Below are 25,573 nucleotides of genomic sequence, written 5' to 3'. Positions count from 1 at the left end.
TGGAGTGCATGATAAAAGCATATTTAGTTTTCTAAGAAACTGCCATGTTGCCTTCCAAAGTGCCTGTGCCATGTTGCATTCCCCCATCCTTGCCAGCATTTGGTGGTGTCTGCTTTGGATTTTAATCATTCTTGTAGAAGTGTAGTAGTAGCTATCTCATTGCTGTTTTGTCTTGTGACTGCCTAATGGCATGTGATGTTGAGCATCTTTTCATATACATATTTGCTATCTGTATGTCTTTTTGGTAGGGCATCTTTTGAGATTTTTTCATTTTTAGGTGGATTATTTGGTTTTTTTTTCTTTGTTGAGTTTTAAGAGATCTTTGTATATTTTGGATTCCAGTCCTTTATCAGATAGTGTTTTGCAAAGATGTTCTCCCAGTCAGTGGCTTATCTTTTTATTATCTTAAGATTCTATCATAAAAATAAGAATGTAATTATTGTAGCTTAACCACTAAAAGAGGAACTGGCACCACTATCCTGCTTTGTGTTGTAGGGAGGAAAGATTTTCTTTTGTGGTTTCTTTGTAAAAACAAATCTCCCCATGTTTAAAAATCATTAATATGTTTCTTTTCTTTGTATCTCCCATCCCAAGTCTAAGCTCCTGCAAGGAGGAGGAGTAAAAAATTATCCTGGACACTTTGTGTTGTTTTCATCAAGAAGTGACCTGTTATAGTGACCATTGTCCAAAAAACGGCCAGCAACGCAAGAAATGTGCATGTGGGTCATGCCTTTACAGATACTAAAGAATAGTAACTTTGACATTCTTTGAAATTCTACTCAAGTTGTTCCTAGTAACTTTCAACATTTCTGGTTATCTGTGAATTTTGTTTCTTGGTTTTGTTTTTCTTTTGTTTTTGTTAATCTTTATTGTAAAACAGCTAATTAAAACAAAACTGTGTTTTAAGGTCAGGCTGTGCTATCAATTTAGTTTAATGTTTTTATACAAAAACCAGTTTTTTCCCCAACTTTTGAAATAAATACATATATTAGTAGCAACTTCAGTTTATAAAACAAGAATATTTTGTTTGGAAAAGAGATCATGAAAGTAATTATTTATATTAGCTAAAAGCTCTTTCTGATTTCACTTTCCTCAATGAATTTATTTGCCTAGGAAAAGTTACTTATTTTAAAGCCAAGATCAAATAGGATGTTCTAGGCCATTTGTTTTCTGTGTATTTGTATGTGGTAAAGTCTAGTATTTGTCACAGATAGATACGGAGCTGCTCTGGTTGGGGGTCAGCTGAGTGGAGATGGAGGTGGAAGAGACTAGAGCACAGCTCTCTTCTGCCCTTTCCCAGTTATCTCTCAGTAATCCACAGGGCTATCTGGAAGAAGAACTGGAAAATTAGTCTAAATTATGATTTTTATTAAAGCAACACCACCACCAAATAGTCATTATTGAGCTATTTATCATGGAGTGTCTAGGTGTCTAATTTATAAGGTTTCTGAATTAGACTTCAGGGCCTATGTTACATTTTATTACAGTCTACAACATAAATGTAGACTGGCAAGAATTAAACTAAAGCCTGTTTCACAGCTGTATAGGCATCTGGGGGTTTGGTTAAAAGGGGCTAGCTTAGTTTAGCCTGAGTTGTGATAAAAAGCAGGGTCTAGAGGCCTTTTAACTCAAGTCCTGTGCTCTGATCAGAGCTCTATTTAATACTGGCCCATAAGTCCACATGATTATAATTTGTAAGTCTTTAGGACACCAGTAACTTTTAAATCTCACCATGTGAAAATTATTATGTCAACCTGTGGACTTTAAAAGTAGTTAGTAAACCTGGATAAGGTGATAATCAACCAAATATTTCTGAAACTTTCTTTGTCCAAGGTTTCTACTTACGATATACCAGCTATGCTTTGTAATATATACTCCTTCATATGCTTTAATGAGGAATGTTAATTCTGATAAATGAATGTTTCATGTCAGAGTCACACCACTGGGAAAGGCAGGTTCCTTTTTAATGTGACCGTTTGCATTTGGCTTTCTCCCAGGCTTGCAGATGGGTCAGGGCTGTGGAGAGTGGCCAGAAACCAAGCAGCACAACAGGAAGGCTTCTAGTGAACAAGGCTACCTCAGCGAGAGCAGAGCAGGAGGATGGGCTGCCAGCCGCATTTCTAACTCCAGTCATCGTAAACAAGTCCAAGGAGGCATTGATATATACATCCATCTCTTGAAGGCAGGAAATCTAAAGAACAGGGAGGATCATTAATTGGAAATGTTGCCCCCCTGAGCTAAGCTTTACCATCTTGTCCTACCTGAATGCAACTGACCTCTGCTTAGCTTCATGTGTTTGGCAGGACCCTCGCTAACGATGAACTTCTGTGGCAAGGGTAAGTTTAACCCACCATGTTCAATTCAGATATCTCTAAACATATCATCTTAACTGTTCTTTTCATACTAGATATACATGTGTTATGAAATATTCTGTCACCAGACTTGTATTTAAGTTGTTCTTTATTAAAACCTGGAAATACAAGATAGAGTTATCATCACAGTCAAATTTGATATTGGGAAAAGAAGGTCGGTATGAAGAAAATAATGAATTACAGTTAGAAGGAGGTTACCAATCAAGATGTGTCAGTTTGTTACAAATCAGAAAATTGTCAGTTTAGTCTAAAAATATAAATTGTTAAGTGAGAACTTATCATCTAAAGCTGGTGTAGTTTGTGCTCCCCTTATAAAGAATAGGCATACCTAAAAATCAATAAGTATTCTTCAAATCTTACTGTTTTTATTGGTACAGATGGCGTATGTGTGTGTTTGTTTACTCATTTATATTTTTTTATCAGAGGTGCTTATTAGCACAAACTTTGGTGAATATTTTGCCTACTTTTTTTTCTAACCACCATGTATTCAATGAAGTAGGCAAAGATTAGAAAACAAGGAGATGATCTATTTTTCTAAACTGAATATAAATTATTAGAAATTTTAGTAGCTATTATGCCAGTTTAAATTTAAGCTATAAATCTAAGAATGTTTGCTGGAATAGAATCTATTTATGGAACCTAAATTAATCCCTAAGTAACATATAACTTGAGTTGTGAAAATGTACCAAACATAGGAGAATATTGGTTTTCTAGCATCCTTTAACCATAGTTTATTTAAATCTCATTATTTTAAAAAGGAACAGCATAATAATATAAAACATGCCTTTACAAAGCATGCAATGCACTCTACAGATCATGCATCATAGAAATGTACACTTGAGATTATTGGGGCATGAAGGGGTGATGGAGGTGGAAGAGGGTATGGGGGTGATAAATGTTAATGGAAAAAATAATGTAAAAAAAAAGAGAAATGTACATCAAAACCTGTATGATCCTATTAATCAATGTCACTGTGATAAATTTAATTAAAAAGTAAGAAAAGTCTTTTGAGACTTGATTTCTAAATGAAAATCTAATTGAATTAATACATTATCTAAATAGCAATCTTTAGTCAAAATGTTATCAACAATGACATTCCTCAGGCTTCCTGATGCAACAGAATTGCAGTTTAATTATATAGTTCATTTTTCCGCCTCTAAATAGATATAAATCATCTTGTCATTCTCTCATTGTCTTCCCAAGTGAAGGTACTACAAAAGTAAGAGGAAATTATATTAATTAGTAATGTTTAAAATAAATTATGGTTACTTTTTTAAATGTATTAGTATAAGGAAATAAAATACTTTAAAACTGGTTCATTTTATTTATAATCTCCTTTCTACATTTTAGTATTTCCGGCAAACTTATGTTCTTATCTTTGCAAAAAAGTTTGTATCTAAGCTCATCTGAATGAATTCAACCAGAATGATGTAGTTTTCATTTGGGATTTAAATCTGGATGGTTAATTTCTTTCAGAATGCTTCCTTTTGGTTTACCACATAATTATGCCCTTTTTTATGACACATGGATTTTTTTTTCTTAGTGATAAATTGTTGCTACTTTAAATTAAAGGCTGGCTTAGTTTTTATTTAAACTGTGGATGTGTTGAATACTTACTAAGGTTCTATTGCTTAGTAATAAAAGTCAAAAACTATGGGACTAGGTTAAAGAGGAACTGAAACATTGATAATTTTCTAAAAAAGTTACTAAACATACTGTTTTATTTTTTCTTTATTTTTAATTGAATTATCAAGGTGGCGACAGTTAATAAATTATATAGGCTTCGGGTATAATAGATCTGTATGTTGTATATATACACCTATACATGTATATATACATATTGTACATCTGTATAACACATCTGTATATTGTATTGTATGTCACCCTCCCAAGTCAAGTCTCCTTCCATTTAAACTTACTGTTTTAAAGTAAATTATTTTTTGGTAATAATAATGTAAGGATATAAATTAACTATTAAGAAGATATTCTCATATTAAATTAGATATGTTACCAACTATTTTCACAATTTTTGATGGTATAGGCTGAGCAAGTAACTTTTTGTTTTTCTGTACATTGTGTATGTGTGAAAAGAAGGAAGTTAAAGCCAAAAATTAATAATGAATATCACAAAATGAAATTATTTAAAGTTTATCTCTACAAGTAGGTGCTTGTTTTAAATTGAATTATTGGGGTGACCATTGGTTAATAAAATTATATAGATTTCAGGTATACAATTCTATAATAGATTACCTGTGTATTGTATACAAGTAGGGATTTTTTAACACACACAAAAATCAGATCACTTTGAGAGAGAGTTATTAAAAAATATTTGACAATATAATTTCAGTATTTTCCATGTCTCTGGAGTAACATATTTATATTTTATGATCAGTGATATATAGCTAGAATTCCTGGCATTGTAATAAGGTAAAACATTACCTTTCAAATAATGACCAGTAGCTAATGACTCTGTTCAGAGTTCAAAACAACTATGCCAATCTGCAGAAATAGTGTGTTTTCAAATATAAGCTGTTAGCACCTTGGATTTTATTGAATTTTTAAACAATCATGTATCACTGTGATAGTAAAGAGCCTGTGTTTTCAAGCATTATCTTAAAAACAGCTCTGCTTAATGTCACAGCTTTTGATGTATATGTATTGAAGTTATAGCATTACAAACAATTTCAATGTGTGGTTTGCCTGTTGTTAATCTACACAGTTAAAAAAAAATTTTTCCCCTTGCCCAGCAATCTCCATCTCCTCCCCATTTGTTTTTATGTCACTATTGAGCACATATTTTACTTAATCCTGTTTTGCCTCCTAGTTAAGATTGCAAGCTCTGGAATAAGACTCCTTGGGTTCACATCCTGCCTTTATACAAATCTGCTTGCAGCCTTGGGCATCTTTTTATGGTGCCTGTGTTCCTTTCCCTTGTAGCACCAACATTGTAGGATATTATAAAGATTAAGCAAGTTAATACTGTTAGTACCCGGCATTTAGTAAGTACTTGGTAAATGTTAGCTATCGTCATTATTATTAAGTTTATATTTAGCTTCGGATAATACTTATGAATATTATTAACCTTTGTAACTCACATTAAGTACCATCTGAATTGCCTAAATTGAAGGCATTTATCTATCATACTCCAGTAAACAAATTTTAAAAATATAAAAGCAAACATTTTAAACTTTAGATCTGTAAAATCTAATTTGATATCATTTCATTACTATTTTATCATTTTTGTACACATTTAACTTGGGAAATTAAATAATGTTCCCTTGTCTGATTCTATCTTTTACAGGTTGTGTAAATCCACTTGGGGTCACTGTTCCATATACAATAAGAACCCACCTATAGGATTTTCTTTTAGAAAATTATACATGCAGCTGGATGAAGGCAGCCTCACCTTCAATGCCAATCCAGACGAGGTAAGTGAAGAACGTGAATATTTGTAACAGTTGAACTTATTACTTTCTTGCTGCAACTTTCCAATATAATAAACTGCAAGTAAGATAACAAGTCACCGCACATGCCTTTTCAATCACTGCAAAGCCCAGTATTTGAGTTATTGCTATTTTTACCTTACCATGTCACCCTCTAGTCTCTCTACCTGCTCATTTTGTGTGGCAGCTTCCATGACACATGCAGTCCTCTGCTGGACCTGATTGAGATTTACTGCATTATAAGTGGAGAACATAAAACATGTTCATCAGCTTTTATCGGCAGCATTTTCTTCTTGCTTTGTTTATGTTTATACACGACTACTTTTATCAAAGATAATCACAAAAGGCATTGTTCTAGTTTAGGATACATCAAAATGTTGTCTTTAAGTAATGCCTTTAACAATCTAGTTCCATGTTGACATAGAAACTGCTTTTAGATTCTGTTATATAATTGAATAATCTTATATTTGTTATTAATTTTTTAAAAGACAAATGCAAATAAAAAAAAAGGTTAGGAAAAGCAAGAATAACTGCTTAACAGTTCATTTTTTTCTTAACATAATACATAAGAATGATTAAAAGACAATTGTTTCACCTACTTTTGTCCCTCTATTCTCACTTTAATATATCCTGGAAAGGTTCATATTTTCAGATAGATATTTAAATACCTACTAGATTTATTCTTAGAAATCTAATAATAATTATATAACACTTAGTACTACTATTTCTGTATTATTTTCTGTGTAAAAAACTTAAGTGGCAATTATTTTAACTTACTTAATTTTCAAAACCCAACTTTTTGTTTCATTTGTTGTGGCAGTACTGGAAGCTATTTAAATCATGCAAATGCTTTTAAAATATCTTAACTTTTTAAAAAGATGTTATTTATTTACTGATTTATTTTTTAGAGAGGGGAAGGAAGGGAGAAAGAGAGGGAGAGAAATATCAATGTGTGAGAGAAACATTGATTGCACAGCCCCAACCAGGAACCAGGCATGTGCCCTGACCGGGAGTTGAACCAGTGACTTCCTGTTTCACAGGCTGGTGCTCAACCACTGAGCCACATCAGCCAGGGCTAAAATATCTTAACTCCTGCTATGTTATAATTAGAGAAATGTTTCTCTTATGTAAAATACTTAAATATTAAATAGAAATACTGATTTTATAAATATTCATATAATATAAATGATACCATATTTTTTAAGTTAATTTGATTTTTGCTTGTTATATATGACTTCTTTCTCTGAGTTAATTTTTTGTACATGAATGAAAAATATAACACCACTACAAAAGATACATATACATTATCAATTAAGTCTTAGCCCCTCAAATATAACAAGTGTGTGTGTATATATATACAAATTTTTAAGCCTGGCATAGATATTTAAATTAAGATATTTGTTCCCTCCTTTCACCATTGTTTAAAGAGTTTTTACTTTAGTGAAAGAAAACTGATAACTTTATATATAAGTAGGATATTTAAAATAAGTTAATGTTATACATTTGAAACCAGTATAATACTGATTAGAAATTAATCATTCTTTAGAAGGCAAATGAGTAGATAAACTATCACTAATTTAGGTTTTATAACTTGTCACTTTATCTCAAATTTTTCTGATGCCTTTATCATAAAATACACTTATTTTACTTTGTTTTTGATCAAATCCAAGTTCTCTTCTGTTTAAATATACAGCACCAGTAAGTATGTCACCTCTTTGATTTTGCAGTGTGACGTACCTGCTCTGCACAAGACTTTAATTAACCACACTTAATGGTTTTGAAGAGTGACATGGTTTCAGAGACTTAATTATTCATGTTTATTAGAATTAGGCATTACTTGTTGCTAATTAAAACAGTTCATTTGATGAACTTTATAATAAAGTACATATTTCGCATCAGTCTCTTGAGTTAATTGATGATGATCACTAGAGAGGAACTGAAGCAAGATAATACAGTGTTTCGTTCTGGATACATGAGTCAGAAAGGCAGCTATTACAAGCCCAGTCTTATCATGCCCAGCTTATCAAGGCTCGCTGGCTCCTATCCTAATTATGGAGATGTTGAGTAAAACTGTCATCTTCCATTCATCTCACTTGCAAATATTACATTCTAAGGAAAATGTAACTTGGTAAGTGCCAAGTTGTAGTTTACAAAAGTCAGAGACGTTGGATGGAACTGCTGACACTGATTGTGGTAAGTGTCATTCCTTGCTAAAGGAGTATCCATTCTTTAAGCAAATTATAAGCCATTTTTATGCAAAGATGAAAATACAGATAGGCTAGATATACTAGAATGTGATGGATATTTTTAAATATCTAAATTGGAAAAGCTAGATGTCAAAATATATTTCTATCTTTGCAGCTACATATGTCAGACTACTGAGTTCTTGTTATACCTCCTCTAGAGTGTTTGGAGGGGGGGCAGAGAAAAGAGGTAAAACTGAAGTCCTCTTTTTATCTAATGAAAAGTTAAAAATTTTTAAGTCAAATGTTTGCTAAGAGAGGGAATTAAAGTTATTATTTAAAATAAGGTTTTTAGATCTTCAGAATTACTTATTCATCCTACCTCCCATTGTTATTGAGAGTTGGCTGTATTTTCCTTTTCTTCACTCCCTGGCCTGATTTAAAGATACCCCGCAGCATTCCGGAAGTACTGAGTTCCCTGTTCTGAGACGGGCACAGAGTGCTGCCAGGAGGCACAGAGCTGCACCAGTCAAAGTGACCTGTGGCTCCAGAATTTTGATTCTGTGCTTTTATGAACATTAGTAATTTAGCAAGTGTTGCCTAATAGCAAAATAGAATTCTGTCTTTACTAGAATGTCCTTAGTATATAAATAGCAAAGAAAGATCTTGAAATACACTTAGAGGCACAGAGAAATGAGGGGAAGTATTTTAATAACTATATTTTATACTTTATTTCACTGACTAATATAAATAATGTCAATTTGGTTGTTTATCCAAGTCAAGGCTTCAAAACTGAAATCATGTAATTCAAAGAGATATCCTAAGTGATGTTTTTATGTAGAACTTCTTTGTATGAGTTATACATTAGCCAAATCTTAGAATGACTCTTGCCATGTTTTTTGAATGCTAGAAATTAGTAAGTAGTTTTTGGAGGTTGAATTTTTTTTCTCCTCACTGGAGCACTGTCATCAGATGTGTTATTTTTGGCTTAATTTAAGCCTAAAAAGTAAATTAGTTTTGATATGTTTAAATGTAAGTGGTGTTTAATGTGAGTACCTGAGATAAGATGTATATAATTGTTCAGTATTGTAAAAAAAAAGTCTACTTTCCCATAATTTCTAGTTCTTTACTTAACATTTTTGATAGCGAGCATCATTAAAATATTATCAAAATAAGAATACTTACAGCCACAGGGAACAAGATTCTCCAAAGGACACCGTTCATGTCACGGATGTGGGTAACCAAACTCCACAGCAACTGCTGGCAGTGGCTCATGGGGTGGGGGAGAAGATCTGCACAGTCCGTGGTACGATTTTCCAGCACGCTGTTGTTATATGCATGCCATTGTGATCTCAGCTTTGCGTAACGTCTTGATCTTGTGCATGAGCTTGTGTACTTTGTGGCAGGTGATCACATTCTAGTGAAGGAATGTGCTACAAACCATCTGTTTACATTAGGCTGTATCTCCCCTGCATGGACAAGTTACGTGTGTTGATTTTATTCCACTAGCAGCAATGTGGTAAAATGAGTTTACTTATCATTCAGTAAGCTCCGTTCCTTGTGCTCCATTTGATGTTGAACACTTTCTTGACCTAGTTATTTTTAAGTTTAGAGTCTGAAAAATTAATAATGCACCTGGTTTCTTACTTTATTTAGGTTTATTTTTGTCTGTGTAAATACGTGTTTTAAAAGTTTTTAAACATAATATCCTCATTGTGGTCAGGTAAAAGAAGTCTTTATTTTTAACTACATAAGCACATTTTTTTCTGTGTTCATGCAAAAACACCCACATGCATATGGTTTTATGAATTGTGTTAGATCTGGTTAGAATCTGTTATGAAAAATATTTTAAATTTGACCCATGCATGTGTTTTGGATGGAAATACATAAGTAAATTATTTTCAAGATAACAAATTCTTTTTGTTGTTGAACCAGCTAAAATATAAACAGGAAATTTGTGGTTCTCTATTATAGAAAGGAGCACAGGAGTTTATACTCAATTCTTATGAATAATATCTCAAAAATTAAATCGTCCTGATTTTTTGCTCTAACATACAGCAGAAGGATGTTCTTTGTTGTTACTTCATAGCACAGCAACAGTGATGAAAAATAACTCTTATTTTTATTGTTAGAGATAGAAGACCCTGATTGGTATCAGAAGAATTTACAGATAAGCTTTTCCCAAATGTATTGTTTGTCAGTAAGATGAACGTATACTTTGAACAGTGCCTGATAGCATAGAGAAAGAAAGGTAAACTAAAATTCCTAAACTCTTAGCTTGTTATAAACTAATATATATCTAGGAATAGTTCGTCCTCAGTACCCTTCACTCTGCTCCTCCGCTCAGCCAGTACCACGTGCTATGATCCGCTGCCTGCAGGACACACTTTTCCCTGTGTATGTTTGGGGTGTTTGGGCTTGAAGGGGCAGAGAACCTAACTAATAATTATTTAAACATATACATTTATTTACTTCCAATGACACCCAGAGGTAGGTGTCCCAGAGTTATTCCAGTGATATGGTCCCCTCATGGACCCTCACTCAGTGTGTTGATTTTTGCCCTTTCTTCATAGCAAGATGGCTACCACTCCTCAGAGCATCCCATTCTCATGTGAGGTTCCCCTCCGGACAAAGACGGCAGGCAAAGGAACTCTCCTCCAATTCCTTACGCTTGTTAGGGAGAAAAAGTCTTTCAGGAGCCGTCAGTATACATGTGCTCATTTCTTATGAACAGAACTGAATAAATGAACACCCCTAGACCCACAGAGAACAGAACAGAAAGAATTACATGATTGACTAAACTTAGCATGATTTAGTAACTGTGACTGAGATGCTGGAAGCAATGAATAGAGTGAAATGGCCTTTGGGCAGGCATCCAAGCATCTGCAACACTAGTTTTTACTGCTGAGCCACTTGGAAAATTTGTACTTCTGCTTCCCTTATTTGTGGGCTCTGCTGGGTTAGAGGCCTTGATACCCACAGGGGGTAATATTGGCACCAGAAATACAAAAATTCAGATTGATTGCTGAGACTACCTTCTTGTCGTATTAGGTTCTTCTGCCACTGAACAGAGAGGCCAAAACAAAACCAGACAAATAATAAACAAAAGGCTATGAGGGTAGGTAATTATGCTGTGGTTGAGGTAATTAAACCTAATTACCAGAAGGAAATAGTTACTGGCACACAATAGGGGCAAACAAAAGGTGGAACTCAGAAGATGTCTTAGAGTTCCTTCTGATACCACTATATCCTACAGTCAAGTCGTTTCTGAAACAATCATAGAAGCCCTGGATAGGCAGCAGTTAAACCCCGGCACTTAGACCCCCTCCCTGTAAACCAGCTGAGAGGCTGCTCTCAGCCCAGCCTCCAGTTGAGTATAGATTATTCCACACTAATCATGTCACTTCTGTTCCCCTTCACTTCCATGACATCCATTTAACCCAGCTCTGACCTGTGTGATTGGAGAAGATTGTGTGGAGAACGACTTTTTAGGTTTTAAAGAGAGACAAAGAGAAATAGTACTGTGTGTACACATGTGTGCATGTGTGTATACATGCATGTACATGCACACTTCTGGACATTGGTATATTGGGTCCCATAATGCCATGTGTGAACTAAACAATCTTGGAGTCATATTAGTTTGCAACTCCTTGTTATTCAAGATAATAAATTCCTTTACTTTTTTGAATTGAAGTTTCTGGTGTTTTCAGTCAAAAACACGCTAATGCTGCATAATCATCATTTTCAGTACTATTATTGCTATTAACCAAATTTAGAGTAGTTTGATGTCATCTCAAACACATTTTTATAAAAATAAACATTGCTGTTTCTCATTGGCAAATTAATTAATTTTATCCCCAGATTTGCTGATGAGAATTTAATCACAGCAGAAGGAGCTAGTTGACAATGAAAGGAGTCCCTCACCAAATATAATTTTTCCTCTATAAGAATTATTTACCCAGAAGAGCTAAAATGCTCAAGTTCATTGGCACAGTCCCTTTCCTTGTATCAGCATTAGAGTCAAAGTGCAAAAGTATGCCTCTCAGGCACCAAATACTATCCCCTGTCTAGAACTTTAACAGTATCTTCAGTCTGGTTACAACTAGTCAGGTCATACAAAACTGGAGGACATTCACTTTTTCAAGAGCAACATGATGTGTGTATAGGTATCTACCTCTTTTAATCTGATTCGTGTGTTGATTTCATGGTTAAGAAGGCACCTTTATCGTGTGCGTACTAGGATAAAGACTTATTTTATTTTTTTAAATTTAACTTTATGCTGCACTCTGCCCTGACCATACAATATCACGGCCACCCTCTCCCTCTCTTGTCTCCAAGAGTCATTCTAGCATGTGCTTTAAAATGAGTCCACTGAAGGTTGTTTGTAGACTCATCTTTTTAGAAGCTTCAGAGAGCATCAAATTTCCCAGGCTGTTTTCTAGCCTTAGTTTAATTGAAAAAGAGATTCAGTCCTAGAGTATTCCATGGTTTATTCTTCAATCAAACCATCTGATAGTTTTTGTTTTGGTGCTCCTCAGTATGCTATGGGAAGTACTAATTTGTTACCTCATTTAGTGTGAGTTGTTTAGAGTAAAATTGCTTTTGGTTTTTATTATTTGGACTGGTGACTCCAGAATTTGAGAGTTTATAATTTAAAGCTTTTCATAGCATAAACATAGCATACTAGAGTTTTGGCCGAACTACAGGTTTTTATTGTTGTAATTATTTTTCTTTTTTCCCCTTTAGTTGAATTATATAGTTCATAAAAGTTTAGAACTCCTCTTGAAAGTCAGCTGGAGTCTTTGTACAGATAAACTCCTACAAATATTCATTTAACAAATATTTATTAAGTATCTCTTCACTTACTAGTTTTATGATTTTCACCTTGGGCAAATTAAACTCCCTGTGCTTCAGTTTCACCATCTGTAAAACAGGGAAATAATAGTTCCTATATCATTGTGGTGTTGTGAAAATTAAATGAAATAATGTGCCCTGGCTGGTGTGGCTCAGTAGATTTAGTGCCAGCCTGTGAACCGGAAGGTCGCTGGTTCAATTCTCATCCAGGGCACTTGCAGGCCAGGTCCCCAGGGCAAGAGGCAACCGATTGATGTATCTCTCATACATGGATGTTTCTCTCCTTCTCTTTCTCCCTCCCTTCCTCTCTCTCTAAAAACAAATAAAATCTTAAAAACTAATCACGTATGTTTAGTGCTTCTGAGAGCTTAGTACTTCTAAGTGCTCACTAAAATGTAGCTTTAAATTTATACTAGAGTTACAAGTACAATTTATACTACCAAGAGGCAAGCACTTTGGAACTTTTGGGTTCCAGTAGATAAATATTTGGCACCTGATGATGATCCTGGTGGAGTGTGTATTGGTCACACCAACCTCTCCTAGCTTTAGATGGTGATACTCTTTGCCTTTTGTTTCATTTCCTGGCATGTGATGAGCAATTTTTTGCACATACAGTAATTTCTTGTTTCAATGGTTCTACCTAGTCTTTGAGGGCATTTTAAACAGTAATTCAGGGTCCAAAACTATGTTCAAATTAAACATGAGTCTTGGCTGAAATGGTGGTAGGATGGACAGATACTTTAATTACATGAATAAATGTACACATGTGCTAGCAGTGAAACTTCCATTTAAATCCCAGCTTGCTTCTCTGCTTTTCTACGATTAAGATTTTGTGTTTTTCATGCTATTTTTAAATTGTTTAATAGCTGTTAAAATAGATTTATGAATGTACATCTTAGAATCTGGATAATATAAAACTTTAACTAGAGTTAGTCATTTAAATCAGTATGCACACATATTACAAATACAGTTTTTGTGTATGAATTTTTAAATTAGTTAACATTGGTGTTCAGATGTGTCACTTTCTCATTAGTGTAAATTACTGTTAATTAGACCTACCTAATAGAGTTTTATCTCCATGTCTTGATGAAAATGCTTTCTTTTTCTAATTTTCAGACATATTAGAGTAGAAGGGAGTTTTTCAAGAAGCTTACCTCAGCTACCAGCAACTTTGTCAGTAATAATTACAATAATGATTGCTTGTAGTTACTTACCAATTCGGAGGTAACTTCATATTCATCATCTTATTGTTCTACCCACTCTTGGTGTGACTCTTTTGGGGACTATTAGAGCCCACAGCTGTGGCTCTTTTTCTGTGTGAGGCTGTTAGAACTAATTAATAAGGACCTTATATTGTTATGTACAGCCTTAACTACTGAAGTTTATGTTTTTTTTGTCTAGTGTCATTGCTTTCTCCCCTGTGAAAAAGAATCAGAAGGATCTGTCTGCCTCTCTTCCATTTTCCCTGGACTCCATTAAAGGGGACTTCCCATTCTTCTTTTCATTTTCTTTGAACGGTCCTTCCTTTATGTGCGATTTCCTATTGACTTCTGGCTACAAAAATTTAGGGTGTGTATGTGACCGTTCTCAGCAATTCCTGAACATTGTACACTTTAATGTATGGAAAAGTTACATATAGATTGTTATTGGAAGCCGAAGTCCTTGTCAGTTTAAACAAGGTACATAGGAAACTGATTTCCTTCCGTATTCCATACTCAGAACTGAACAGCATGACTCTTCATCACCTCCAAATCACATGCGACGATCTGACCAGTTTCCATAGCTGCATCAGAGGGAATGGGCCACAGGTGCTGGCACTCTCTCTTCTCTTCACAGCCATCAGTCCCCTCTCCCGTAGCATGGGCAGCTCTCTGTTCTTCCGAGGGAAGAGGCAAAACTTAAATCTGCCACTCAGATTTCAAACTAACATTAAAATTATCTTTGCATTTATTTTTCCGGTTTGCATTGCCTCCTTTCCTCTGAGTTATAAGTCACGCAGAGCCTTGCTGTGAACAGCCTAATTATGGGTACCTCAGTAAGAGGAAAACATTACTCTTATAAAGCAATCTTTGTGCATAGGACAACTTAAAACACCTGGGCATAGCTTTTACTGTCATCTTTGAATCTAGTGACTGAATTGGGAATAATAATTATTGTATGCATGAGTAGCTTAAATCACCATGAATGAATGCACAGTGTGACATTTCTGGAATATGTGCTGAGGTCAGTCGTACACATAGGAGAAGGCATGGAAGCTTCCAGAAGGGAGGGAACAATGTGAAACTTAGTGGGCAGGATGAAAATGCATACCTCATCTTAGACTTGCCCATTATGCAGCCTTCTGTATTTATTTTACTTCTGCCAAAGAGCAAGGTGTTGATTTTTATTTACAGAATAGATATCTCTAGGTGAATTTTACTTATTCAAGTTCTATGTAGGGTGGTTTTTTTTTTTTTCACTTCACTATACAGCACATGTTATATGATTAAATAAGGAGAAAGAGAGCTACTGGACTACATACAAATTAATAAATTTAACAATTTTCTTAGCAATTCTGAAGGCACTATAAAAAGAAGAAATAATATTAGCACTCATCTTAACCATTGATGCCCTTTTCAAACAAGACAGTGGGAATACTGTTATTTGACCTGTAGAGAGCTGTTCCTGATGTGCTATAATATTTTAGAAATAATTAAGAAAACAAAAGTTTTCATAACATGTTGTGATGTTATGAAAATTTTTACATCACTTTTGATGTGAAAATGTTAAATTTCAGTATACTGAATATTAGTATATTAGTGTCATGTTGAAAGAAAAATTAGAGATCTAGATTGAACTACATTTTATAAGTAATTATTGTTAAAATTTTAGGATTGTTACTTTAAAAGTCTTCGACTTTTTTAAGTAAAGAAAATTACACCATCCAGTTTGCTTCCTATTATGTAGTGCTCTAAGGATAGGTTTATTACCTGAAAGGTAGTAGCCACAGCACAGGATTTTCCTGTGACATACAACAGCAGATTTGAAGAAAACTGGCTAAATCAAGATTTCCACTAAATGTGTTTCCTAAGCAGTGCTGTAGGAAGCAAGGGAACTCCCTCGTATGCCACAGTTTGGTTTTCTTAATGATTCCCTTTACTGACCAGCGGTTGCACAGTGTTCCTGCCAAGTGCTTATGCCGATAGCTCGTACTCTGAGCACCGACAGTGTGCACTTTTGTTTTTAATTAAGACTTTATTTTTTTAAGAGTACCTTTAAGTTCACAGCAAAAGTCGGTACTTTTTTATTTGGCTTCGCATGCCTGGTTTTCTAGAATTCACCCTGTTCCCAAATATATATTTTCTGGTTTTGAAAGTATATATATATATTTGGTAGCTTTTGCTTTTGAAACACACTGTAGATAATAGTGATTTAATTTTTTTTAAACAGGCTTTTTCAAAGACGAGAGAAAGTAAGGTAATTATGTAATAGAAGAAACCAAAGTAGCTACATGTTGAACCATGAATTGTTATGTGGAAAGAGCCATTCTCACAGTCATGAGTAAATGGAGAGGAGCACAATATAGGTGGCTAAGCTCCAGAACATCTTTTCTTCATTCTGAATGACTTCTGAATATTGGTGTTAGTGATACATTCATGTTTTCTTGAATTATTTGCTTTTGCCACCTAAACAAATTATGACAGAACAGCTCACCACTCCAATTTTATCGTATAAGGCTTGGTGCTATGATTTACATGCCAAATTTTAGTGGGACACTCTATGGAAACTGCTTTATAAAATTTCTTTTATTTCCTTGAATTGCTGGAAACATCTGTTCTACTAAAGAAAAACTTAACAAGAGATAGCATGAATTAATTTTACCTGGGTTCTCATTGCTGCTTGGCTCTCCTTTTATTTATTCCTTGAGGATTCCTTGTTCCACCCAGCACTATTCCTGATAGATCTTTACCATGCTGCCTCAGGATCCTAATCAGCTCGCTTTTCTGACTCTCCCCAGGTGCTCTGTCCTCCCTAACAAGAAACCGACATGCAGTCTGCTTTCCACTTTTATCACTTTCTTAAAACCTTGTCTCTGGACCAGCAGTGCTAGCCTGTCCACCTGGTTTAGAAAGCACAATGAACTCACCTGTATTCGCAATCCTTTCCCTTGCTCCCTTCTTCTCTCTGCCTTGCTGCTCACATTACCTCCTCTTTCTCCTGCACATCAGTCTTTTCCTGTATCTGTTGATGCTCTTTCTTTTGTTTTCTGACATGCATGGGTCAAAATTACCTTGGAAAAAATTTCATTTTACCTTTTTACCCTTTAATTTTGTCATGTATGTACTTCTTGGTACTAATATATTTTTCAAGTGAGTGGTCTATCCTGTTTCCTTACTTTGTGTTCCTTCCTTAGCTTTCTACTTGGACTTGAGAGTCCCCATTACTCTGGAAAGAGACCTCTTGAAAGTCACTGCTTTCTTTTTTCTCAATCACCAAATCCAGTGCCTTCTTTTCCCATTTTTATCTCTAGAGCTATCTAAAAAACAAAGGAAATTAACCATTGTTCTATGCTAGACACTTGTATATACTCACAATAGCCTTTTAGTTTTTACTGATCAGGACCTGAGGCTCAAAAAGTTAGGTAAATTTTTTATGTCAGCATAGTCATTGAGTGGCAGAGCTATAATTTGGCCCTGCTTCTTGAAAAGTATGCTTCTTTAACTGTGCTGTGTAATTGCATTGTATACTTTTAATTTCAAAGGCTCTTAGCCTCCGGGCATTCCTGATTCTATCCCTGCCCCCTCACTGATTCTTCTTATTCAGGATCCTTAATCTGTACCTTCAGTTCTCACTTTTTTCATGTTACATTGCCAACAGCCTACTGGGCCTTTCTAGTGCTATCTATCAGCATTTCTAAGACCACACCACCACTGTTTCCTTCAAATTAATGCCCTCCAGAACCTTTGGGCTTTTTACTATCAGTCATTTTATTTTCAGTGAGTCATTTCTCTCTGCATCTAAGCCAAATATGTCAGTTATTTTTGTCTTTTACTTTTGATTATCCCCTGGCTCAGTAGCATATGAAGGGTTTTTTTTTCCCATGTTTATAGAATAGATTTCCCTTGCATTTTTTTATTGCTTTTTCACGTGTTCAAACCTGAACAAGTTAGGTTAGATATTAAAGTCTCAAAACATGTAATCCATAAAAAAGGAATGACCAACAGTATACTTTTATGATACTTATGTGAGGCAAATACCAATGTTAATTTATAACTAAGGAGCATCAAATGATATTAAAATGGCATATATTATGCAATTAGAGATGTATATACTATTTAATGAATCACATTAGTGTTTTTCTAATATTTTTATATAATTTTATTTATTCTCACCTGAGGACTTTTTAAATTGCCTTTTAGAGATAGGGAGAGGAGAAGGAGGCAGAAGAGGCAAACAAGAGAGAGAGAGAGAAAGAGAGCGAGGGAGGGAGGGAAGGAGGGAGAGAAACATTGACATGAGATAGAAACATTGGTTGCCTCTCGTAAGTGCCCCAACTGGGGGAATCTACCCACCACTAGGCATGTGCCCTGACTGGGGATCAAACTCTCAGTCTTTCAGTCCACAGAACGACACTCCAACCAACTGAGCCATAATGGCCAAAGCATATATTTCATATAATTTTTAAAAATTAGATTAGAATTGTTTTACATGTCTTAAAAATTGATTTACAAGTAGGTATGAATGAAGACCCTGTTAAATAATATTTAATCAACATGTCTTTGTCTTTGAATCACTTGGGTTAAAATTAAGCACTTCTGATTGTTATTCTTTTAAATGCAGGAATTTTATAAAATACCTGACAATTTTTGCTAAGTAGATCAATTAAATATACAGTCAACTCTCGATTATTCAAACTAATGGAGGAAGGAGGGAACAAGCATCACCATTCCTCTGGTTCCTGCCCCCTCAGACAGTTGTTGAAAGCCGCATTCCAGACAAACTCTCCGGCTTTCCATCTTGCTAATGTTAACTTTCTCTAGTCTTGTATCGAGGATGCAGTCTGAAATATGGCTTCCAATTGAGTTGACAAGGAAGTTTCAGGATAACACATTTTGTTCTTTCTATACATTTTTGGAATCAGTGCTTTAGGACCGCTTTGGTCCTATTAAAATTCTTATTAGGATGTTATCTGATGGCTCATACAATTAGTTTTATATAAAAAAACTTATCTTTGAATTACAATTTACAGATAATTATAACCTTTCAAAAGCATTACCTTGTGGTACCAAATTATTTTTTAACATTTTTCAGTATGAAAATTTTGTGAGAGTTTTAAGAGCATTTTATAAAAATCTTACAACTTTTTGAATTCTTAAAGTTTGTAATATATCTGAGTACTGCGTAAGTGTAAGGGAAAGAAATGCTGAAGGAATTTATGTGTGAAAACAGTATGTTGGGTGTATATAATACGTCATTTTCTCTACCGATTAACTGCACACAATATGCTATTATCCAGACCCGAGCATTCATGGTAATGCATGTATCTGGATAACTGTGAGTTGAAATAAACACACCTGCCTTTTATTTCAATAATTGCACATTCAAATCCACTTAAGGCAATCATTTGAATGTGGCCTCCATATACATTGAGAGAACATTAGTTTTAGTGTTTGATTTTTTTGTTGTTGTTGATGTTTTGTTGTTGGTGGTTTAAATCTAAAGTAGGTACAATCTATGGGTAATGCTTCTCTGGAAAACTTTGCATGCAGAGAAAAGGAAATTCAAAGATAAATCCTATGAAAAACATAAATTGTTTTATGTTTTGCCTCAGTGTGTGTTGGAAATAAATTCTTGTAGAATATAGCAATGCTTAAAGCCAAAGTGTGCGCAGCCCATAAACTGGCCTGGAATTGTGCCCACTTTGCTTTAAGGTAAATAATTTAATTATTTTTCTTTTCAGAATAAAGTTGTTAGCCTTTCATTTGGAGAATCTTTTTTGTCTAGAAACTAGTTCTTTGAAAAGTGCATGAGAATGTGTATCTCAGCTTTAAGAAATTGTGTGTGCCTGTGTATGTGTGTGTGTGTTGGCTAGCAGAAGTGTTTCTGATAAGGCTTGTTTTGAAGTCTATATGTAGTTTCTTCTTTTCCTCTTCAACAACCCCATCCCTAATTTAGGCTATATTTTGGGATAGTTAGTTTTAACTGACATGAGCCAGAGAGTTGCATTAGACTTTCTTTAGGAGTCTTAACTTTGAATTTCCTACTTTTCATTGCATGTAAACCAGCAGCGATAAAGAATAGTTTCAGTTTAAGTTCTAGCTTGTATTTTGCATGTTAAAGCTATAAAAAGTCTTAATGCTAGAAAGAATTTATAGCTATTGTTCTGGTATTGCCTAATTGTTAAATTTATAAATAAAGACTGATTTTATTATTTATGAGATTTGTCTTTCTGCCTTAGGGGGTGAACTACTTTATGTCCAAGGGTATCCTAGACGATTCGCCAAAGGAGATAGCAAAGTTTATCTTCTGCACAAGAACACTAAATTGGAAAAAACTGAGAATCTATCTTGATGAAAGGTAAAAAAAAATTAAGTTTTTCATCAGAAATGAGTTTAGTGATGCTTTTTATGAGTTGCTTTATTTTAAAAACTATAGTGAGCAGTAGTTATCTAGTTGCAAAATTGAGCAAAGACAGAGAAAAGGTTCATATATTTTACAAGTCATTTCTTTGCTAGCTTTAACTTATTAGCATCATAAGGAAAGTAAAGGTTTAAAAATCCCCCACACACAACACACATGTGCACACAAAGTGGAAACCTAGCATCTTTGTAATAGCAAACCAAAACCAAGTGTTTTTGAGGAAGCTGCAGTCCTTTTTCTTCATAACTAGCTGTAAAATTTATGTGTTTGGGTAAATAAAAGTTCCGAATTCTGAAATTGCCCATATAAAAATCAAATAGACAAATTGTAATAATAAACTCATAAATCCCAAGTGATATGAAATATGTGTGTATTTACATATCAATACTACACAAAAATGTCACGTACAACTTCAGAAGTCCTGCAGATGTGTCATTGAACAGTGTGTTTTGCACATGTAGAAATGATGCCTCCTAGCTGTTCTAACTTGGTAGTCATTTGTACTCTTCAATGATGGTGATCAATTGACATAAAAAATACTGGGATAATATTTTGATGTGATGTCACTGAACTACTATTTTTAAAATTAAAGATTTCAGACTAATCTAATGAATGGCTCAAAATACGTTTGTCTTTTTATGGTAATTTTCAGTCGTTTTGACTTCTTAGGATTTTTCAACAGCCTCTGCATTCATTCTATTCTAGGAACTTTGCTAAAGGGTAGGGTCGTGCAGTTGATTCAAGCATGACCCCTGTCTTTGAGGAGTTCACAGTCCAGCATACTGATCATTGAAAGAAATCCCTTACGTAGACATGGTTTCATTAACTCATCTGATCTTTAAATGTGAGGTACCTATGAATCAGCAGTTTTTCTCTAAAGAAGCTGATCTTCCTGTAAATATTTTAGGTTTTACAGACCATGTGATCTCTGTCACAACTACTTATAACTGTGCCATTGTGTCATGAAATTAGACATACACTGTGTACAAACAAGTGAGTGTAGCTGTGTTCTAATAAAATTTAATTTACAAAAATAGGCAGTGGCCATATTTGGTCCACTAACTATTGTTTGCCTATCCCTGCCATAAGCTACTGGTAGATATTAAAAGACTGTGATTATATAATCATGATTTGGTTCAGTAATGATTGAAGCATTTATAACAAAAATGATTATTTATTAGAATGCTATTAATAAAATAATTATGTATATATACAAATATTTCTATAATTATAAATAACCTAAATGTTTATCATTAGAATTATTGCATAAGATGGGATACTGTGGAGCTATTAAAAAGAATGAGTTAGACCTATGTGTAAAGACGTAGAAAGTTGTTCACAATCAGAGGTCTGTCCAGAAAGTGACCAGCCATGTACTATGAAAAGTTGAGATATTCAGTGAAGAAGATACAACATACAAGAAATGCTGTACATAGGACAGCGATGCCTCAGTCCACTTCAAAGGAGGCACCTTGGGACCTCACACAATTCCCCCAATTGCCATCAGCTACCCTGTCACATTTTCCCTAATCTCATCAAAGGTCTAAAATCTCCTCCCTTTTAAAGGTGATTTTAGTTTTGGGGAAAAGCCAGAAGTCTCCAGGCGCCAAATCTGGGCTGTAGGGGAACTGAGTTACCTGGCTGATTTAATGTTTCGCCAAAAATCTCTGCCTGAGACATGATGCATGAGTGGGTGTGTTGTTGCGATGAGGCTGCCAATCACCAGTTGCCAGTATCTGCGGCCTTCTGAATCATCCGAATGGTTTCCATGGAAGAATGTTCAAGCTTAATGCAAAATTTGATGCAGATTCATTGGTCTGTTCACTCAGTCATTTTGAATGTGATGGCCACACAGTATACATGCTCATTCAACAGTGTCTACCACCCCCAAGGACTAGTACAGTGAAATCATCATTGTTCACACACGTGCATTCCAGTCCACTCTCCTTGGCTGCCAGGTTACATTGATGTCATGCAAACCATTCTCATTATATTAACAATGGCTGGATTTTTTCCAGACAGACCTCATATACTGTATAAAATAAACAAAAGAAAATTCTAGAACAATATATAGTATATGTAGACATTTTTTAAAGTATGCATAAACAGTTGTTACCTCTGATGATGTGGATTGATATAGAAGGTAGAGACTCCTTATTTTCGTAATTTAAAAATATAAAATATTATGTTGTTCATTTGGACTTAGCCAAGAAGGCACTTAAAAAGTATGGTAGCTGCCCTTTTTAATACTGAAAACTTTATTTTTTTATTTTATAATTAGAATTACTTGTTACTATATTTATGAAACATTGCTTAGATAATCACACTCAGATTTTTAAAAAATTTAAGAATTATATACACTTTATAGGATTAGCTGATCTGGTATTCAATAATAAATTATTTTTATTCAAAAGATGATTAATAGAGAAATGTTAACTAAAGCTGTATTTTTTTTTTCTTATTAGGAGAGATGTCTTGGATGACCTTGTAACACTGCATAATTTTAGAAATCAATTCTTGCCCAATGCACTGAGAGAATTTTTTCGTCACATCCATGCCCCTGAAGAGCGTGGGGAATATCTTGAAACTCTTATAACAAAGTTCTCACATAGATTCTGTGCTTGTAACCCTGATTTAATGAGAGAACTTGGTCTTAGCCCTGGTAAGAATATAAATATATATATAGTGAATTCCTTCCTTCTCTCACTCCCACCTCCAGGTAAAAACAGTAGTTTATGAGACATGTGTCTCACCATAGAGAAAACTTATGAATACTTGTTTTACTGCTTGTAGCAGTGACTACTTCAGCTTGCCATATCATTTATATATAATAGATATACTGTTTTAGGAAGAAAGTTACACTTAACTATATAAGTTTTAAAAAAAATTATTCTTGTTTGAACATTGGTAGTTTTACTAGTCTAATTAAAAACTTGAGAAATTATTTTTAAAGCTTTTAATAGTTTATATATTTTATAAGTAACACCTAAAATTTTTCTAATATGTGTTTTTAATATAACTAGTGTTCATGTGTGTATGTACATAATATAGTTTGAGTCACTTACATATTTTCTCATGAGATATAGCTTTACTTATCTATTCATATCAAGTTTTATTATGCTTACTTTACTAAGAATATTACAAAATATTTATCATACAAAATTTATTGTAAATGCTTTTATAACACATAATGTTTAAATTAGCCTTATTAAGACTGGGATTCTGAAATATAAACACCGTAATAGTAGCAAGCAGTTTAGCAAATAGCAGTAGCAAGTATCATGAAGTTTGTTACTATTTTTATAGTAAACATCAACTATTGCCCTAACTGTGTGTGTGTATGTGTGTGTATATATATACACATATATATATATAAATATAAATATTTTTGTTGCATGGTGCTCAGCTTTAGCAAACTTTTCCCTAAGGATTAACTTTTGAGAGTAATGTATAAATTCCATAGACCTTAAAATACATATCTCAAATAATATTATTTTAACAATCTTATGAGTTGTTTACATTTTACTTTCTAGTACCAAGTTAATATATTTTCTTGTCATTAAAGATGCTTTCAGATTAAATTGGGATTTTGTAAAATCATATGTAAATAAATATTTCGCCTCTTTTTAATGAAAGGTAAATATGCTGACAGCACAATAGTACTTTGTGGGAAGTTGAATGGGGCTATCACATTTGAAATGAGAGGAAAATAAAACCAATTATGACCTTTTAAAATTTAGAGTGAATTTTCACTATAAACTCCTGAACTATTTGGAAGTTCTTTTGAATTAAAGAAAGTGCAGCATTGGTATTCAGTTAGGATGCTGAGCCCTCCCTGTTTGCCCAGGACTGGGCATTTCCCAGGACACTGGACCGGCACAGCTAAAAACAGAGGAGACCTGGTCCCACCGGCTGGCCTGGTGGTCCTGGCGTTAGAATCTAGCCTCGAGGCCTTGGAATCATGAATATGTCTGTGTTGCCTCATGCCTGTGGAACCACATTTTGAAACGTTTCTTTTTCCTTCCAGATGCGGTCTATGTCCTGTGCTACTCTCTGATCCTGCTTTCCATTGACCTCACTAGCCCTCATGTGAAGAATAAAATGTCAAAACGAGAATTTATTCGAAATACCCGTCGAGCTGCTCAGAATATTAGTGAAGATTTTGTAGGGCACCTTTATGACAACATCTACCTTATTGGCCATGTGGCTGCATAAAAGCACAATTGCTAGGACTTTAACTTTTAACGTCAAACTAAAAGCTACCCAAGGACTTATTTAGCAGATATGGGGGTTACCTTAGTGCTGGTTCTTCTAGCCTCTGTATACAATCAAGCTTGAGTGTGCGGTCTTGTTTTCTTTTACTATTTTCTTTTTTAGTAATTTCCTTGAGGAACTAAACAATTTTGCAGAATTTTTCTTAATTTTGCTTATCATGTTTGCACAAAGCAGAGCCCTTGTCTGACACAGCTGTTTAAGAATGTTAAACTGACATTATACTCTAAAAGATAGTATATTTGTGCATTAGATTTTCCTGAAAAACTTTACTCATTTCCATTCTTTTTTTAAAATACCATGTAATGTGTACATAATTAACTAAAGAGATTTATAATCATAATTATTTTATTGTAAAAATTTTAACTAAAGCCTTTTTTTCTCTCAAACTGAGTCCTGAAATTTATTTGATTCTGATCTGAGATTATCAGTTTTCATAAATGTTGAATCTTAACTTTGGTAAAAGTCAATACTAGCTTCTCTTTCCTTTGAACTTTGAAAAGAGTATTGACTTGTTAGTATGCAAAATAGGCACATATTTTTACAATATAAATTTATCACTTTTAATTTTTAAAACTTCTGGGTTAGTCAAGTCACAATGAACAAAATAGTATCACAACATATTTGAACTACTTAGTCTAACTTTATTATTGACCTAATATTGATGGTTTCTGTTCAGATCAGTTGGGGTAAGGATTTTGTGAATGATAGTAAACACTCTCTATTCATTCACTCAATAAATATTCATCAGGGGTCTTCTACATGCTAAGCACTATGGTGGGTACTTGTGAAATTTAGATACCAGTTCTGCCTTCACAGATGTTATGTG

General features: G+C 34.1%; 1 protein-coding gene across 1 annotated transcript; it reads left to right on the top strand.

The window, feature by feature from the left end:
* The first annotated feature begins 1,914 nt into the window (after positions 1–1,914).
* On the top strand, positions 1,915–25,133 carry LOC118502326 (F-box only protein 8-like). The gene is given in 8 exon segments (XM_036034460.1): positions 1,915–2,061; positions 2,063–2,205; positions 2,207–2,306; positions 2,308–2,336; positions 5,674–5,800; positions 20,291–20,409; positions 22,938–23,134; positions 24,500–25,133. Coding segments are annotated over 8 exon segments (1,050 nt in total). The 3' UTR covers positions 24,688–25,133.
* The last annotated feature ends 440 nt before the right edge of the window (positions 25,134–25,573 follow it).

This window comes from Phyllostomus discolor, chromosome 8 (genome assembly GCF_004126475.2).
Source record: "Phyllostomus discolor isolate MPI-MPIP mPhyDis1 chromosome 8, mPhyDis1.pri.v3, whole genome shotgun sequence".
NCBI lineage: Eukaryota > Metazoa > Chordata > Mammalia > Chiroptera > Phyllostomidae > Phyllostomus > Phyllostomus discolor.
This window is presented reverse-complemented; position numbering and strand designations above follow the sequence as displayed.